The sequence below is a fragment of the Aulonocara stuartgranti genome (genome assembly GCF_965226115.1).
Source record: "Aulonocara stuartgranti genome assembly, chromosome: 4".
Taxonomy (NCBI): domain Eukaryota; kingdom Metazoa; phylum Chordata; class Actinopteri; order Cichliformes; family Cichlidae; genus Aulonocara; species Aulonocara stuartgranti.
The window spans coordinates 39,356,403-39,375,831 of NC_138942.1; the positions used below are offsets into that span (position 1 = coordinate 39,356,403).

Here is a 19,429-nt window from a genome sequence, read left to right on the forward strand (position 1 = left end):
CGCGTCGTTCTGTCATGTAACAGTGTGTTACATGCAATAGCAATAGAAAACTAAACTGGGAGAAGCTAATTGTAACACATACCAGAAGACACGGGGAGAATCACACACAGCATGAGGGACGACGCGACACTGACTCAGAGAAACACAGGGTTTAAATACACTGGGAAGTAACGAGGGGAATGAGACACAGAAGGAGGGCACAGCTGGGAGAAATCAGGACTGACGAGACAAGCAAAGCAGGACACATTCACATAAGACACGGACCTTCAAAGTAAAACAGGAAGGATCACACAGAGATGCGAACTTGACACAGTGGAGACAGCAACTAAGAAACACAGAGACATAAACCATAAGGCAGAGGACTCTAAGAACCAAAATACGCGGAGGGAAATACTCAGCTTGGAACACAAGAAACTAGACTAGAGGGAGTAACAAAAGACCAACCATGAGAACATAATGCACAATGCAGAGTGACAGAAAACAAACTCAAACATGCAAAGACACACAATTACACAGAACAGAGGGGACACAGAGAGACATGAAGGGCAAGGGATCAAAACTAGAAGCCATAGAATAAATCACACACACACACAAGTACAATAATACAAAAACCACAAAGAACTAAAAACGTTGGGTCAGGAGACCCAGGACCGTGACACTTTCGTAAATCACATTGTTTCTGGGAACAAAATGTCGGTCGAATGCGTTTCTCACCGCATCGTACTGCTGATGCTGCCCGTCTGTTAGGTCGAGTCCCCTTAGCACGTCGTCAGCCTCGTCTCCCATGCAGTATACTAATGTGTTCACTTGGTTAGCATCAGTTGAACCATTCAGATTACTTGCCATTCTGAAACGCTTGAAACGTCTGATCCACTTCTCCCATTCTTGGGGCTTTGCGAAGTCGAACGGTTCCGGTGGCTTGATGGTGAAAGTAGCCGCTGGTGGAGCTGCCGTAACCGGGCCAGGAGTCGCCGGTAAAGCTGCAGCTTGCTCCGTCATTTTCGTCACTAGCCGTTCGCCAAGCTGACGGTTATTTTTTCCACTGTCTCTCTTCGCCGCCTAGAGCGAGTGCACTTCTGACACCATGTTGTGTTGGGCTCTTTTAATAAAACTCCTCGTTTAGGCGATAACGTGGAACCCCACCATCTTTATTCCAGCTCACTCTATATCCATTACATAGCATCACTTGCTCTCTAGAAGGGTAAGTACTGCCGCCTAGTGGCGCATGATATTCACCAATATAGATTACACCACAGATAAAATACTAAAATCAGAGGAGATCCACCCAGAAAAAAGAAGCCAGAGAAAACAACCTCAACTCCAGAACAGGCAGAAACGACAACATAACATCAATGACACGACAGTGAACTGAGGAAAACCGAGGACTTAAATACACAGACTGATGAGGATGATATTTAGAGACCGGTGAGTGAACAGCTGGACATAATTGCACTAACGATACACAGGTACACAGGCTGAAACAGGAAATGGGAAGTGAAAAACATGGAAGTGGCAAAATAAAGTGAACATGACAAAACAGAAAACACTGGGTCAACGACCCAGGAAACCTAAAAACCAGGTGTTATTACTGCCGACGTGATATATAATTTTACTGTATTTATGTTTACCTTTAGCCAGCAGTTTTAAATTTCCCTCAATGTCGCCTTCTCTGGCCCCAGGAAGACAATTGACTATGGTTGCCGGTGTGTCTAGCTTCACATGTCTGAGAACAGAATTCTTGTCTGGCTCTTGATGAAGGTGGTCACACTTTCTCCCTCTCCCTTCCCTTATCCTTCCTGCTTGGCTTCCTCATGTCTCTGTCTAGTCTTGTCTACTTTTCTCCCTCTACCCTGGAGGAGTCTCACAGTCTGTACTCTAAAACCAAAAAGAGGAATTATGGATTTGGTCAACTGGTCACTGAATACAAATGACACCCTATCCTACACCTGTAGCTTGCCATCTCCAGTGTGTGAATGTGTGTGTGAATGGGTGGATGACTAAATGTGTAAAGTGATATACAAATACAGGCCATTTACCCTCTCCTCAACGAGAAGAGGGTATTTCACTACATATCGTACTGTGTATGACTGTGTACGTGACAAATAAAAATTTGAATTTAGAAGCCTGGGTTTGCGAGAGCCCATGTGTCCTGGAGGGCTGGATACACAATGGACGGGTGGAAGGACTGGAGCGTGGTGTGCTTGGTGGGACTGTCGATCGAGGACATTGAAGACATCTACCTTTTTGGAACCATGATAACAAGGTTCTTGCTGATCGGCGCTGGCTTGGCCCTGGCTTAGCGAAGAATAAAGAAAGCTGAAACAGCTGCTCAAATCCCCACAAGGCTGCCCGCAATGTTGATTTGATTGATAGAACAAGCTGTGGCTTCTCAGATTGGGCTCATTAGACACAGCACGACATCTTGGTGTAGCTGGAAAACAGTGTGGAGAGGCTCACAGCTCTTCAACGGGAATGGTGAGGAACCAGTGTTGGACGTTAGATGGAGTGTAAAATTGACATGCCGTGGTTACTAAAGCACACTAAAGCAAGAACACTACCATTGTTTCATGAGGCCACAATATTGGTGCCAACTGCAGTCTTAAGGCTGGAGCTGAAGATAACAAACAATTTCTCCCCAGATAAAAAAAACTGTGTTTAGACTCTTCGTTCCAAACACCCTTGTATGCTTATCTCCAAGGCCGAGTCGAACGGCGGGTCCCAGCGCTGGATTGAATAGCTGCAGGGCAGGATGGCTGTGTGTGGCCATTTTCCTGCAGGGCAACTTGCATGTGACAAATAAAGGCTTTCTTGATTTGACTTGACTTGACTTGAATTGCCAATTACCGGAGTTTGACCCCCGGCGGGTATGTCGCCAAGTGCGGAAAAATTGTTAGACACATAAACAGGTTGGTGATGCACTTGGGGCTTCTGTTTGAGACTATGCTTCCTCCTCACCATCACCTAGCTGCCCTCTTTCCTCAGCTGCTTGGCACTTGCCAGGGGACTGCTAGCGGGGACTACGCTACCTTTGGCTGCACCGAGTACAGTGGCCTGTCTAGCTACGGGTGTATCAAGGCTGCCTATCCGAGTCTCCAATTCGGTAATTCTGGCCTCCAGAGCTGCAAATAGGATGCATTTATTACAAGTAAAATTACTGTTAAAGGAGGCTGAGGACTAAATAAACATCTGACAGAATAAGGAGGAAAGTGCAGGAGGGACAGGTGAGCATGGCATGCTGCTAGCAAGTTGGCTACAAGCTAAGCAAAGCTAGTGAAACATTAAAGACACTTTAGAATAGATGTTGATTTCATTACTTGGCTATCTATCTTTGTATGGATGTCTCTACCACCAAAATTGTTATTTAACATTCTAGGGTGCCCATAAAGAAAATGTCAGAGTTAGATGCATTATATAAGATTTATTTACACAGAGAGGTGTGGTGTGGAGAACAGGAGACATTATTCTGACTTGACTGAACAGAGAACAAACATAGTTTATTTACTAACATTTTATACACACAGCAGCGTCCAAAATGTCAACTTATATATCTCTTTTTGACATCCAGCAGTCCAGCTTTATATACTCTCATACCATACCTTGTCAATTCAAACTGGCCTATGAGATAGTCCTTCCAGAGAGGAAAAAACAACAACAACAAAGGCAATTAGTTTTCATAAATAATCCCAACATCATCAATTACTTGTAAAATCGAAGCAGACATGTTGTACTGTATATACACATACACAATTTAAAGGTCATTTTTATAATTCTCTAATTACTTTATAATTTCTGCAAATGGTTGACCAACCAAACTCCTACTCTTGTCAGCTTGCATCCTAAAAAAGGAGGCGGGCTTGATGACAAGATGGCTGCCACAGAGGTTTGACCTGAGTAACTTACACCAAACGTCCTGCCTCTATCTTGGTGCATAGGTTTGTTTAGCACTCATTTTAAACAACCCACCATAGGTGAGATGGGAAGGACTTAGTGCCTCCTAAGAATTTTACTTTTTTTTCCTGTTTCAACATCACCTTCTGTATATCTGTATACCTCTGAGCTTGTGCACTGGCATACCATTGCAAGGGTGATAAAATCCAACACGATTCTACACTCAAGATTTCAAGGAGCTTCATTTGTCATTCACATCACATGTTTTACATGAGGTGTAATGAAATTACAGACACATGGTCCAAGAGCGAAAGGAAACAGAATAATGAAGAAAGAGAATTTTAAAAAGTAAATAAATAAATAGTTTTTTTTTAAACAAAACAACACCCCCCACCCCCCCCAAAAAAGTATCAAGTACTAAATCGCCTGCATTTGTATAGTGCTTTTCTAGTCCCTAAGGACCCCAAAGCGCTCCACACTACATTCAGTCATTCACCCATTCACACACACATTCACACACTGGCGATGGCAAGCTACATTGTAGCCACAGCTGCCCTGGGGCGCACTAATCAGAAGTACTAAAACAAATAGAGTGCAACTACCTGAGTACCGGTATGGAGTATGGATATAGAAATGTAGGTATAAATATAGGTATAAATACTTTAGCAGTAAAAGGGAATGATGACCAGCATTGATAAAGTGACAGTGTCAGTAAGTGTCAGTAGTGATTAAGGTGCTACAATATCCTTTCTTTTTCCATTATGTGTCTTCAATCCAGCTTCAATGGCTGTGGCTCAACCCACCAGGTTACAAAAATTGAGAGATGCTTAGACTACCATGACCTCATGGTAGTCTAAGCATCTTGGAAGAAGGTGTTTCATCTGATACCTTGACCTGGATGACTGAGAACCTACACAGACATCTAATGCTAGATGTTTTTCTCCACAGTTCAACTCTGAGAAAAAGCGAGGATGAACTGAACTCACTGAGGAACAGGTACTGTACATGCTGTTACGGTCATTTCTTCATGTCTTAAGAAGACTCAAATGTTTAATCACATTATGTAATTCATGCAGAGGCAGACACAGTTAATTTCTGTTTTCACAGCATGTCAGATGTGCCATAGTTCTAGTATTACTCCAGGCTGTTTCCCTCCTATAGCATCAGAGGCTCAAACCCTTATTGAATCATCCATAAATAAGTGATGTGTTTCTAAAATACATCAAGGATCAGACACTGCAGTAAAAATCAAAACCCCTGGCTCAGATACTGTTGTGTTGGGCTCTTTTAATAAAACTCCTCGTTTAGGCGATAACGTGGAACCCCACCATCTTTATTCCAGCTCACTCTATATCCATTACATAGCATCACTTCCTGTCTAGAAGGGTAAGTGCTGCCGCCTAGTGGCGCATGATATTCACCAATATAGATTACACCACATCCCCCTTACTGAAGTCAGACTGGTACATTCTTTTGTTCTTCAAACAAACATAACTGCATAATAGTTTTTTTCCAATACAGACATACCCCAACATTTCAGGAAACATAACCTCAGTACTTTCACAACACTTTTTTTCTTTTCCACCTGTAACGGAATAAACACTTTTCATTCTTTTCCACATGTAACAGAACAACACCTTTGTTTCCTTTCAACATGCTACACTTAAAACCCCCAACTTAGCATTTGAAACACACTTTCTCTTTTTCAACCAATCAGTTTCACAGATCAAGTCTTTTCGGTTTAACCACCTCCCTACCAGACCGGGTTCTAACCACACCTGGTGTATGGGGTGCGCTTGGCTCAGAAACTGTCTCTATAGGAGTAGCTTGGATCTGTGTTCTTTCGGTTTGAGCCTCAGTTTCCGTGATCGGCACAAGATGACTGCGGTTCCTTCTACCAGTCCCTTGTGGCCCACTGATGATGTACGATCGTGGAGTCGGGTGGACTGCTGTCACTGTGCCCTGTGCTCTGGTATCCGTGATCCAGACTGGTTGTCCTAGCAACAGTTTATCCAGTTCTCTTGTTCTATGTCTCTTGTTAAAACTTTCGGTTTGTCTCAGCCGTTTCTCTCTCTCTGAACAACTAACCTGCTGAAAATCAGGCAGACAGGGCTGTAAGGTTTCAGGAAGCATCGGCAAGGTAGTACGAAGCCTGCGCCCCATGAGAAGTTGAGCCGGGCTGTAGCCATTTGCCAGTGCTGTTGTTCTGTATGCCAGCAACGCCTTGTATGGATTGCTAGCTTTTTTGAGGAGATTCTTGACGGTCTGGACGCCTCTCTCCGCTTCGCCGTTGCTCTGCGGGTACCTGGGACTACTGGTAACATGCTCAAAGCAGTAGTCCTTTGCAAAGTCTCTCATTTCTTGACATGCAAATTGTGGCCCATTATCAGTGATCAATACTTCAGGTATGCCATGGCGTGCAAATATTGACTTTAAATGCACAATCACATTGGCTGAGCGAGTTGGGCTGAGTTGAGCAATCTCGACATATCTCGAGAAGTAATCCACTACTAACAGATAGTTTTTGTCTTTTAGTGTGAACAGATCAGCTCCCAAGTTCTGCCATGGCCTCTCAGGTAAACGTGTGGGCATAAGAGGTTCCCTCACATTAACTCTCTCCTGAATGCACAGCCTGCACTTAACGACGAGTTCACCGATCAGGTTACTCAGGCCCGGCCACCACACTGCTTGTCACGCACGTTCTCTACACTTGACTACTCCATGGTGTCCCTCGTGTATTTTGTCCAGAACTGCGTTTCGCATGTTTGCAGGTATGACCAACCATGTACCTCTCAGTAGTAGTCCATTGTGTACACTGAAAACTGCTCTTTCAGACCAGTAGTGCTTTACCACTCCCTGCAGCTGGTTCCTGTCTGGCCAGCCCTCTGCACAGTACTTCATGACTTGCGAACAGACGCTGTCAGACTGCAGCTGCTCACGGAGATCTGAAAGGTATTTGCTGCTAGTAGGAAGGCCCTCCAGCACTGTGTCAACGTAGATATCAGTGTCCTCCATAAGGTCATTGTCTCTGGGAATCACGTTGCCTGCCAACGGCAACCGTGACAGCGTGTCAGCTGTGGTGAGGCTTTTGCCTGGAATGTGCCTTATAGTGTAAGAATACCTCATTAGGCCCATTCGGAATCTCTGTATCCGTGGTGGAAGCAAATCCAGGGCTTGTCCTCCGAGTAGGCTCACTAGTGGCTTATGGTCGGTCTCAAGCTCAAAGTGTAGCCCTAAAATAAAGTCACTGAATCTTTCACAGGCCCAGGTGAGCACTAGCGCTTCTTTTTCCAGCTGAGCGTAGCGCTGCTCTGTGGCTGTCAATGATCGCGAGGCATACGCGACAGGTGACCACACATCATTGTTTTTCTGTAGTAAGACTGCCCCCAACCCGTATGAAGAAGCATCTGCTGAGATCTTCTGGGGTTTGTTTGGGTTGTAGAGCTGTAGCACTGGTGCAGATGACAGTTCTTGTTTTAAACTATTAAAGGCGTTTTGTTGCTCATGCCCCCAGTACCACATGTTTTTGGTTGAAAGCAAGTCTCTCAGTGGTTTGTCTTTCTCAGAAAGGTTTGGGATGAATTTCCCCAGCTGGTTCACCATTCCTAAGAAGCTCCTAAGCTCACTCACGGTGCTTGGCTCTTTCATCTTCTGTACCGCGCTAGTTTTGTCAGGGTCAGGGCTCATGCCTTCAGATGACACAATGAATCCTAAGAATTTCACTGCTCTTCTGCCAAACTCACATTTTGACATGTTCAGGGTGACGCCTGCCTTCTCTGCACGGTTGAGGACAGCGTGGAGTCTCATGTCGTGCTCCTCTCTCGTAGATCCCCAGACCAGGATGTCGTCCATGTGGCATACGACTCCCGCGAGGCCAGCTGTCACTTCTGTCACCATCATGTTTTGGAAATGCTCTGGTGCACTGGAAATACCAAATGGCAAACGGTTGAAATGGTACCTCCCAAATGGCGTAATAAACGTGGTGAGGAGAGCAGATTCTTTGGATAGCGGTATTTGCCAAAAGCCCATGTTAGCATCGAGCTTGGAGAAATACTGCGCCCCTGTGAGCATGCCTAGTGTTTGGTCGACAGAGGGAAGGATATATCTGTCACGGCACACCAACCCATTTAAAGGTGTCATGTCCACGCAGATGCGGACTGTCTCTTTGTCCTTTTTAGGGGCTACGACCATGCCGCAACACCAGTCTGTGGGCTCCTCCACACGACTGATCACCCCCAACTGTTCCATCCTCTGTAGCTCTGCTTTGACTTTGCCCAGTAGTGGGAGCGTAACATGCCTGGGCACTTTCAGTGAATAAAGTTTAGCGTCGGGCTTCAGCTTAATCGTGTACGGTTTTTGAACGAGCCTGAGCCCATCCCATAGCTTCGGGTACGCTTTCTTCACTGTCTCAAGGTCAACATTGTCCATTCGGGCAATTAATTTCAGTCTCACAGAAGCTGTCCTGCTTAAGAGAGCTACACGCAGGTTTCTGACTACGTAGATCGTCTCTGCAGTGCTCCTGTCACTGTAGGAAATATCCTCCTTTGTGGACCCGAGCACGGTCAGTGCTGCACCTCCTGGTCCATACAGTGGCTTTTCAGCTTTTTGCAGATGCTCGTTTGGCTGCTTAATGTCTTTGAATGTCTCTTCTGAGATAGCTGTGACATCAGCTCCCGAGTCTAATTTGAAGGTCATGCTTTTGCCTCTCACGCAGATGTTAGCAAGCCACGGGTCTTCTCCTGAATCCAGTTCACCTAGGAAGAGTCCATCTGCACAGTCTGCCACCTCATGCACAGCTGTAGACCTACAAACTCTCCCGTAGTGTCCACGTTTCCCGCAGTTGTGGCATTCTGCATTTTTAGCTGGGCACTGTGCTGCTGGGTGAATCTGTGTTTTTCCACATTTAAAACACGTTTTATTCTCTTGTTTTGTTATTTGTGGTTTTCGTGGCCTAAACTGCTTGTGCTCTCTGCTTCTGAATTTATTTGGCTGTGATTTTCTGTCATGCATGGCATCCATGGCTGTTTTGCCTGTGCTGCCTTCGCCTCTGAGGTCAGTTTGCTGTCGTTTTATTTCCTCAGATTGTCTCGCCATTGTGATAGCTTTCGTTAGCGTCAAATCTTTGTTGAGCTGCATTCTCTCCGACAGCGATGAATCTTTAAGACCCACAACGAGCCTATCCCTCAAAAGTTCATCGTGGAGTTCACCATATTCACAGTTTTCAGCGAGAGCATATAGAGCTGTTATGAAGGAGCCAACTGTTTCTGCTGGCTGTTGTACTCACTTATTAAACTTAGCTCTTTCTGTCATGTAACGGTGTGTGGCAGGCAGGAAAATAGGACCCAAACGCAAACTCACGGGAAAAAAGGACTGAACTCAAAATGCAGCTTTAATGCTGACAAAAAGGTGACAAAAGATAACGGTGATACAAAAGCAATAGAAAACTAAACTGGGAGAAGCTAATTGTAACACATACCAGAAGACACGGGGAGAATCACACACAGCATGAGGGACGACGCGACACTGACTCAGAGAAGCACAGGGTTTAAATACACTGGGAAGTAACGAGGGGAATGAGACACAGAAGGAGGGCACAGCTGGGAGAAATCAGGAGTGACGAGACAAGCAAAGCAGGACACATTCACATAAGACACAGACCTTCAAAGTAAAACAGGAAGGATCACACAGAGACGCGAACTTGACACAGTGGAGACAGCAACTAAGAAACACAGAGACATAAACCATAAGGCAGAGGTCTAAGAACCAAAATACGCGGAGGGAAATACTCAGCTTGGAATACAAGAGACTAGACTAGAGGGAGTAACAAAAGACCAACCATGAGAACATAATGCACAATGCAGAGTGACAGAAAACAAGAAACTCAAACATGCAAAGACACACAATTACACAGAACAGAGGGGACACAGAGAGACATGAAGGGCAAGGGATCAAAACTAGAAGCCATAGAATAAATCACACACACACACAAGTACAATAATACAAAAACCACAAAGAACTAAAAACGCTGGGTCAGGAGACCCAGGACCGTGACACTTTCGTAAATCACATTGTTTCTGGGAACAAAATGTCGGTCCCCCCCCCCCCCCGCAAGGGCTGGCTCCAGACAGCCCAAACACAGAAAAACAAAGCCAAACAGAAAAAAACCCAGGGCGGGCGGCGGGGGCCCAGGACGGAGGGCCCGGAACAGAAAACAAAAGAAGAGCACAGCAAACACCGGAGCCCAAGAACACAACCCAAACACAGTGCAGATCAGGGGGCCGACCATGCGGACGGCAACGGCGGAGACGTGGAAACAGTTCAGGGGGCCGGCCGCGCGCAAGGCAACGGCGGCGACGTGGAAACAGTTCAGGGAGCCGGCCGTGCGCAAGGCAACGGCGGCGACGAAGGAGACGATGGAGCAGTTCAGGAGGCCGGCCGCGTGAAAGGCAGCGGCAGCTCCCCAGTGTTAGGCGTACTGGCCGAGGCCCGGTGGGCACAGGACCAGTCGAGGCGGGACTAGACGAGGCAGGACCAGACGAGGCAGGACCAGACGGACCAGACGAGACAGGACCAGCCGGCGGCGTGGCAGCCACAGGCGACGGAGCCGGACCAGGCGGCGGCGTGGCGGCCACAGGCGACGGAGCCGGACCAGGCAAAGGCGATGACGGAGCCGGACCAGGCGATGACGGGGCCGGACCAGGCGATGACGGGGCCGGACCAGGCGATAACGGGGCCAGACCAGGTGATGATGGGGCCAGACCAGGCGAAGACGAAGACCCGGCGGCGGCCGGACCAGACGAGGATGACGACCCGGAAGTGGCCGGACCAGGCGGGGCTGCAGAGGCTGGACCAGGTGGAGCTGCAGAGGCTGGACCAGGCGGAACTGCAGGAGCTGTGGCCGGACCAGGCGGAGCTGCAGGAGCTGAGGCCGGACCAGGCGGAGCTGCAGGAGCTGAGGCCGGACCAGGCGGAGCTGCAGAGGCTGAGGCCAGACCAGGCGGAGCTGCAGAGGCTGAGGCCGGACCAGGCGGAGCTGCAGAGGCTGGAGCTGGACCAGGCGGAGCAGAAGCAGAAGCCGAAGCTGGACCAGGCGACGGCGAAGCAGGAGCTGAGCCTGAGGCCGGACCAGGCGACGCACAGGCTGAAGCTGGACCAGGCAGAGCAGAAGCCGAGGCTGGACCAGGCGACGGCGAGGCGGCCGCAGGTGGCGGCTGGACGGGCTCCTCTGGCCCTCCAGCTGACGTGGCGTGGGGCTGGACGGGCCCCTCGGGCCCTCCAGCTGACGTGGCATGAGGCTGGACGGGCCCCTCGGACCCTCCAGTGGAGACAGGAGGCTGAACGGGCCCCTCGGACCCTCCAGCGGAGACGGGTGGCTGAACGGGCCCCTCGGACCCTCCAGCGGACGAGGTAGATGGCGGCGCGGGAGCTGCGGAGTCCTGGATGAGCTCATCCGAGCTCCCAGCAGGAGCTGATGCAGAGCCAGAGAGATTTGGGACTCCTGGCTGAATGTTAAGCTGACCAGAGGACCGTACTGCTATCGGGGACTGGGCCAATGGTTCAGGTGCGAGCTGAGCTACCGGAGACGCGGGGAGCTGAGCTACTGGAGATGCGGGTGAGAGTGGGAGTTGAGCTACTGGACACGCGGGTGAGAGTGGGAGCTGAGCTACTGATGGTGGTGAAGTAGATAACTGCACGGGAGACTGAACTGAGGGCGTCTGCACTGGCACAGGGGACTGAACTGGTGTCTGTTGTAACGGAGGTGGTGGGAGTGGAGTTGATGACTTCACGGGGGAATGAACCAGAGGTGAGTGCACAGGAGACTGAGCTAGAGGTAGAAGTGATAGTTGGGGGGAAAGTGGAGCTGGTGATTGAGTGGATGACTGTGCTAAGGGAGGCTGCGCTGGGGACACTGGAGACTGCGCTGGGGAAAACTGAGCTGCAGGGGAATGCACTAGAGACTGCAGTGACGGTTGTGGTGAGAGTGGAGTTGGTGGTTGAGTAGACAACTGAGCTAAGGTCGACTGTCTTCATCAAGATGGCGGCGCGCACAGACGCAGCGGCCCGTAGCTCCTACACTTTTGCACTTTTGGTGGTACTGTGTATTATTTCACACAGTCTGGGGTTACTTCAATACAACAGAGATGATCTACTACAACTAAGCCGTGGAGATCTTCAACTAACATCCGAGTATCTCATCCCCCCGGAGATCGTTAAGCAACCCCCGGGGCTACCCGCAACAGCAAGCCGCAGGAGGAGACGTTGCGAGCGGAGGCAGAAGAGAGGCAGGCGGGGAGGCCTGTGGGCACGGCTAAAGACTAGTCCGTTTAAACCACCACTCCCGATCATATTCCTCTCCAACGCCCGTTCAATCCGTTACAAACTGGATGAAATACGACTGCAGATCGCCACTCGACGGACTTTTAATAACTGTTCGTGCATGATTTTCACTGAAACCTGGCTGGACAGCGCCATTCCCGATGCGGCTATTGATCTAGCAGGCCGCACCGCCTATCGAGCCGACAGGTCTGCGGACTCGGGTAGGAAGACTGGCGGGGGGCTGTGCATCTATATTAACAACTTTTGGTGCACGAACGTCACGGTTACGGAAAGACTGTGCAGTACAGAGGTAGAACTGTTGGTGTTAAAGTGCCGTCCATTCTATCTTCCTCGGGAATTTTCTGCCGTTTACATCTGCGCTGTTTACATTCCACCAGATGCTAATGCTAAGCTAGCGTTAGCACAATTGAGCAGCAGCATCAATAACAGCCTGGTAGCACACCCGGACAGTGTCTTTATAGCGGCTGGGGATTTTAACCACGCGGACCTGAAATCTGTACTTCACAATTTCCACCGTAATGTGAAGTGTGCTACCAGAGGAGATAGAACGTTGGACCAGGTGTACACCAACATGGCGAATGCATACAGAGCCCAGGCTTATCCCCACCTGGGTCTGTCAGACCATCTCTCCCTTCTGCTACACCCAATATACACACAAAAGATCAAGAGCACTGGGATTACAACCAAAACCGTGAGAACATGGCCGCAGGATGCTATTCCGATGCTTCAGGACTGTTTCCACTGCACAGACTGGGATGTATTCAAGGTGCAGGACACTGACAATCGTGTCGCATTGGACAGTTACACCTCCACTGTCTTGGACTACATCTGTTTCTGTGTGGACAATGTAACAACTTGGAAACGATTCCGTGTGTTCCCTAATAATCCACCCTGGATGACACACGGAGTTCAACAACTTATTCGAACGAGGAACAACGCTTTCAAATCCGGGGACCAGGAGGCATACAGTGCTGCCAGGGCCAACCTGAGAAGAGGCATCAAGACTGCCAAGCAGCAGCACAGGAGGCGTATCGAGGCCAGGTTTGAGAACAACACAAACCCAAGGCAGGTCTGGGAGGGCATCAGGGCTATCACGGACTACAAAAGGAGAACACCATCACCCTCAGCCGACAGTTCTACTCTGGCTGAGGATCTAAATCTCTTTTATGCCCGTTTTGATAGGGAGAACACCGACCCTGTCCTGTCCCCTCTCCCCTCAACCGATCCTGCTCCAGTCCTGAGCACTCATGAGCTGAGGCGTGTGTTCCGGAGCATTAACACCAGGAAGGCGGCCGGGCCAGATGGAGTGCTGGGCCGGGTGCTAAAAGACTGTGCTGCGGACCTGGCGGACGTCTTCACCTCTATATATAACACCTCGTTGTCCTGTTCACTGGTACCATCCTGTTTCAAAGCAGCAACCATCGTTCCCATCCCAAAACAGTCAAATGTCACATGTCTGAACGATTTCAGACCTGTGGCACTCACCCCCATTCCCGCCAAATGCCTGGAGAGACTGGTCATTAAACACATCAGAGCTGCTTTTCCACCATCCCTGGACTCGCACCAGTTTGCATACAGGGAGAACCGGTCAACCGAGGATGCGATCGCCACAGTGCTGCACACATTACTGAAGCACTTGGAACACAGGAACACCTATGCACGGCTCCTCTTTGTAGACTACAGCTCGGCTTTTAATACCATCCGGCCATACAAACTCCGTCCCAAACTCCACCAACTGGGACTTAACTCCTCTCTGTGCAACTGGATTGTGGACTTCCTCACTAACCGTAGACAGAGTGTCAGAGTGGGTAAGAACACCTCTTCCACCCTTGTGGTCAACACCGGTGCCCCTCAGGGGTGTGTTCTGAGCCCTCTGCTATACACTCTCTTCACCCATGACTGTATTTCCTCCTGCGCGTCCAATCTCATTGTTAAGTTTGCCGATGACGCTACAGTGCTCGGACTTATATCCAACAACGATGAGACAAACTATAGGACAGAGGTGCAACAACTACAGTCATGGTGCCACGACAATAACTTGGTCTTCAACACCAAAAAGACCAAGGAGATCATTGTAGATTTCCGGAAGAAGGGTCATAACAACCATCTGCCTCTCTTCATTGGCAGTGAGGCGGTGGAGAGGGTGAGCAGTTTTAAATTCTTGGGGGTAACTGTGACCGAGGACCTGTCCTGGGGCAACCATATCACCTCAGTTGCACGGAAGGCCCAACAGCGCCTCTACTACCTGAGGAGACTGCGGAGCACACACATTCCCAGATCTCTGATGTTGAACTTTTACAACTGTGCCATCAGCAGCGTTCTGACGTATGGATTTCTAGTGTGGTTCCCCAGCTGCACCAAGGCCGATCAGCAAGCACTCCAGCAGGTGGTGAAAGAAGCTGGCAGAATTATTGGAACAAGTCTGCCAGAGATCAGTAATATCTTCCCCACTCGCTGTCTGAGGAGGGTGCACAGTATCCTGCGGGACCAACATCACCCTGCGCGCCACCTTTTCCATCTGCTGCCCTCAGGGAGAAGGTACAGGTCTATACAGGCCAGAACATCCAGACTGGCCAACAGCCTGTATCCACAGGCTGTGAGGCTCCTGAACTCTCTGCCCCCCTCTCACGGACAATAACCATATCCAACTTCTTAATAGCAATGAACTGGTCTGCATTGGTGTATCATATCTTTATTCTCTTCCCCCTCCTGCCCCCCACCCTCTTTCTTAAATAGATAACTATCATATCTGATATCATATCTCACAGTACAATAATATTGAATGGGTTGCATTGTTGTACTTTGTCATGTTTCTCAGGTCTTTGTCTGAATTTCTACGAACATTACTTGTCATGTTCTCATGTTATTGCTAAGGATTGTCTTATTGCATTGAAGTCACACTGGGTTAAATATGTACACTTGGGTTTTAAGGGGTATTTATTATTTTTTCTTCTTTTTTTATTTACGGGTTGTATGGAAGCCCCAAACGCAATTTCATTGTTCCGGACAATGACAATAAATAAATACTTACTTACTTGAGGAGGTAGCTGAGTAGCAGACTGAACTGAGGGAGACTGAAGTGGTGGAGTTAACGACTGTGCTAGCGGGGACACAGGAGATGGAGCTAGCGCTTCTGGCTGGGCAGCTAAGCGAAAAAACACAGCCCCAGAATAAACCGTCCCAGAGTCAGGAAACTCCTGTTTGTCCCTTCCACTCACCACAGCTGGCAACTCAGAAGTTTCGGGGTCTGGCTGTGGCGGTGGGTGTCGGCGGCGTGAACGCCGTTTTCTCCGGGAAGGGGGAGGAGATGAGCCGGGCCGCAAATCCTCCAGCGGACAGGGCTGAACGTCCTCCGACTCTTCACACTGGAGAGGCAGTTCCGGGCGGATGCCTACGGTGGAAACGAGGAAGTCCCGGATGTGGGGGTGTAGCGCGCCGAATAACCATGGGAGTCCGGACACCATCCTCTGTAGACTGATGTGTAACACTGATGTGCGTGTCTCGAATACTCCCAAATTTGACACCCAAGAGTTCAAAGATTTGGACCAGTAGGTTCGGCTACGTACAGGAGAGGCGAACTGAATGAGACTCAGACAACCGCGAGTTTTGAAAAATAACCGGAATTGTATTTTTCTTTTCAATTAGAAACAACAGAACATTATGACAAACATACAAAACATTTACAAATGAAATTATTCCCTTTCGGTACCAGTACTCTTAATAATACCTTTTGGCAAAATCACAGTAATCACTCGATGAGAAAGAAATCTTACCTGGGTGCACCCTTTCTAGAAGTACAGTTCACATCCAACAATGAACCACAATTTCAATCATCAGCATATAAATGTTAACACTTATTTGCATTTTCACAGACTTCGTTAACAAATAGCAACAGTTAATCAGCTGGAGGGTTATTTCCAACCGCTCACACTCCCTTTTGTTCACATTTATGGAATGTACAGAGTCCGTAAAACGAGTCCTTAAAACCACCCGCCCGTGAGTCCAGGGGGATGTGTGTGAAGAAGGGGAACTACGAGTACAAAATGGCGTGGTGTGTTTCTGTTTTGTTGCATCTGGCCTACCACACTCTGATGACAAAGTCATTTGGTCCTTCAACGGGGTTGGCTCGCCATCAATTTCAGGATCCGTTGGAATGCACCAGGAAGATACAAACCAAAGAAACAAAAAAACAAAACCAAACAACAAAAAAAAACCTGACCTGTCAACGACAGTGTCATGGGACATATTAAGTTCCTCATAAAATCACAATTCACACATTCGCTTCAACTACTGGGTTTCAGTAAATTGAACAAAGTTTCCTACAGAACATTCCTAAACAATTATCATTAAACACTGGAACATTTTACTTGCAAGGCATTCATGAAACACAGATAAATAATGAACAAGTAAAACACTTTGCTCACCGATCTCAGAATTAGAAAGACGGAGCAGCGCGAGATGGCGCACGACCGATGAAATGGCGTCGTCTCTAACTCCTGACCTTTCTCGACTAAGCATTGTAAAAAGAACCAGCTAATTACTCGTCTTAGCAATATACATACAGTAAAACAATCTTTCGTAAACGGCGAGAGCTAGCTCTCCGTCTATATTACTCTTTTTCCATACCTCGTCTCAGTAAATCGCCGTGTCTCGTTTCCTCACTAACTTGCTCATGGAAGGTTCGCGAGCGAAAGAGAGAGAAGAGAGAAATCTGTGTCCTCCTAGGCAGGGGCGGCAGGCGGAGCCTGTACCACGTTTCAGCAGCTCATTGGCCTAGAGTAACACGTGTCTAAACCAGAACAGTTAACTCCTTAACTGCTGCACCTATGGTTTATTTATTATAAATGAAGTGTGCTGCTGAGATTAATGATTCTTTTCTTATTCTGGTATATTCTAGTTAAGCCATACTCAAATATGGGTTACAGATGGCTACGGTCTCCCGGTATTCTCCCTCTGGCAGCGCTACCCACTCCTGACAGTGGTATTCCACCGTGTAAATAAGATAAGATAAGATAAGATAACTCTTTATTGTCATTGCACAGTCATACATAGTACAGTAGTACAATGAAATTGGAAAAACTGTCCTACGTCGGCACTACATATAACACAACACGACACGATATGACACATCACAACGTAACAAACAACACAACACAGTATATTAACTTAGTATAAAAAAGAAGAATAAGTGTATGTGTATTGCACACTGTTATTATTGCACATTAATTATTATTGCACCTTGTTATAAATATAAATATTATTGTTATTGTTTTAAACATTGTTACCTCCCCCTAAAAAGTCCAGGGAGGTATCCAGTCAGGTCAGCTATTTACATTGATCAGGGCTATTGCCCTGTTGTAAAAGCTGTCCTTGAGTCTATTTGTTCGGGACCTCAGCAGCCTGAACCTCCTGCCAGACGGCAGCAGCTTAAACACCCGGTGTCCTGGGTGTGTGCAGTCCCGTAGGATGCTGCGTGCCCTCTTGAGACAGCGAGTGCTGTACAGGTCCTTCAGGGAGGGAAGAGGATGTCCAATGATTTTTTGGGCCATGTTGATGACCCTCTGGAGTGCCTTTCTGTGTGCTGTGGTGCAGCTGGAGAACCACACACCGATGCAATATGTCAGCACACTTTCAATGGAGCAGCGGTAGAAGACGGTCAGCAGCTCCTTCTTCAGGTCCATTTTTCTGAGGATTCTCAGAAAGTGGAGACGCTGTTGGGCCTTCTTTAAGACCGCAGAGGTGTTAGAGCTCCATTGGAGGTCTGTGTCTATGTGCACACCCAGAAACTTGAAACTGGAGACCCTTTCCACGCACTCCCCGTTGATGCTGACAGGCTGTAGCTCGGACTTCCTCCTTCTGAAGTCAACTACCAGTTCTTTTGTTTTGGTGGTATTGAGGTCCAGGTTGTTGTCTGCACACCAATCTGACAGCCTCTGAACTTCAGCTCTGTATGCAGTCTCATCTCCCCCTGAGATGAGCCCCACCACAGTGGTATCATCTGCAAACTTGATGACTGTGTTGTCTGGGTGGGAACTAACACAGTCATGTGTGTACAGAGTGTACAGTAGGGGACTCAGTACACAGCCTTGTGGAGAGCCGGTGTTGAGGCTGAGGGCTGAGGAAAGATGAGGCCCCACTCTAACTCTCAAATCAGGTCCTCACAGAGCTCGGCGGAGGGGTTGTGAGCTGCTGGGTCCATGTCGTGGTCACGTCGTTCTGTCATGTAACGGTGTGTTACATGCAATACATGCAATAGAAAACTAAACTGGGAGAAGCTAATTGTAACACATACCAGAAGACACGGGGAGAATCACACACAGCATGAGGGACGACGCGACACTGACTCAGAGAAACACAGGGTTTAAATACACTGGGAAGTAACGAGGGGAATGAGACACAGAAGGAGGGCACAGCTGGGAGAAATCAGGAGTGACGAGACAAGCAAAGCAGGACACATTCACATAAGACACGGACCTTCAAAGTTAAACAGGAAGGATCACACAGAGATGCGAACTTGACACAGTGGAGACAGCAACTAAGAAACACAGAGACATAAACCATAAGGCAGAGGACTCTAAGAACCAAAATACGCGGAGGGAAATACTCAGCTTGGAACACAAGAAACTAGACTAGAGGGAGTAACAAAAGACCAACCATGAGAACATAATGCACAATGCAGAGTGACAGAAAACAAACTCAAACATGCAAAGACACACAATTACACAGAACAGAGGGGACACAGAGCGACATGAAGGGCAAGGGATCAAAACTAGAAGCCATAGAATAAATCACACACACACACAAGTACAATAATAAAAAAACCACAAAGAACTAAAAACGCTGGGTCAGGAGACCCAGGACCGTGACACTTTCGTAAATCACATTGTTTCTGGGAACAAAATGTCGGTCGAATGCGTTTCTCACCGCATCGTACTGCTGATGCTGCCCGTCTGTTAGGTCGAGTCCCCTTAGCACGTCGTCAGCCTCGTCTCCCATGCAGTATACTAATGTGCTCACTTGGTTAGCATCAGTTGAACCATTCAGATTACTTGCCATTCTGAAACGCTTGAAACGTCTGATCCACTTCTCCCATTCTTGGGTCTTTGCGAAGTCGAACGGTTCCGGTGGCTTGATGGTGAAAGTAGCCGCTGGTGGAGCTGCCGTAACCGGGCCAGGAGTCGCCGGTAAAGCTGCAGCTTGCTCC

General features: G+C 48.2%; 1 protein-coding gene across 7 annotated transcripts in view; it reads left to right on the forward strand.

The window, feature by feature from the left end:
- The window catches only part of LOC309704975 (uncharacterized protein), a 136,599-nt gene that overhangs the window by 52,066 nt on the left and 65,104 nt on the right, over positions 1–19,429 (forward strand). For all 7 annotated transcript variants that reach the window (XM_082530536.1, XM_082530541.1, XM_082530538.1 and 4 more), the window contains one exon: positions 4,837–4,884. In XM_082530536.1, coding sequence (XP_082386662.1) covers positions 4,837–4,884 — 48 coding nt within the window. The remainder of the gene's footprint in view (positions 1–4,836; positions 4,885–19,429) is intronic.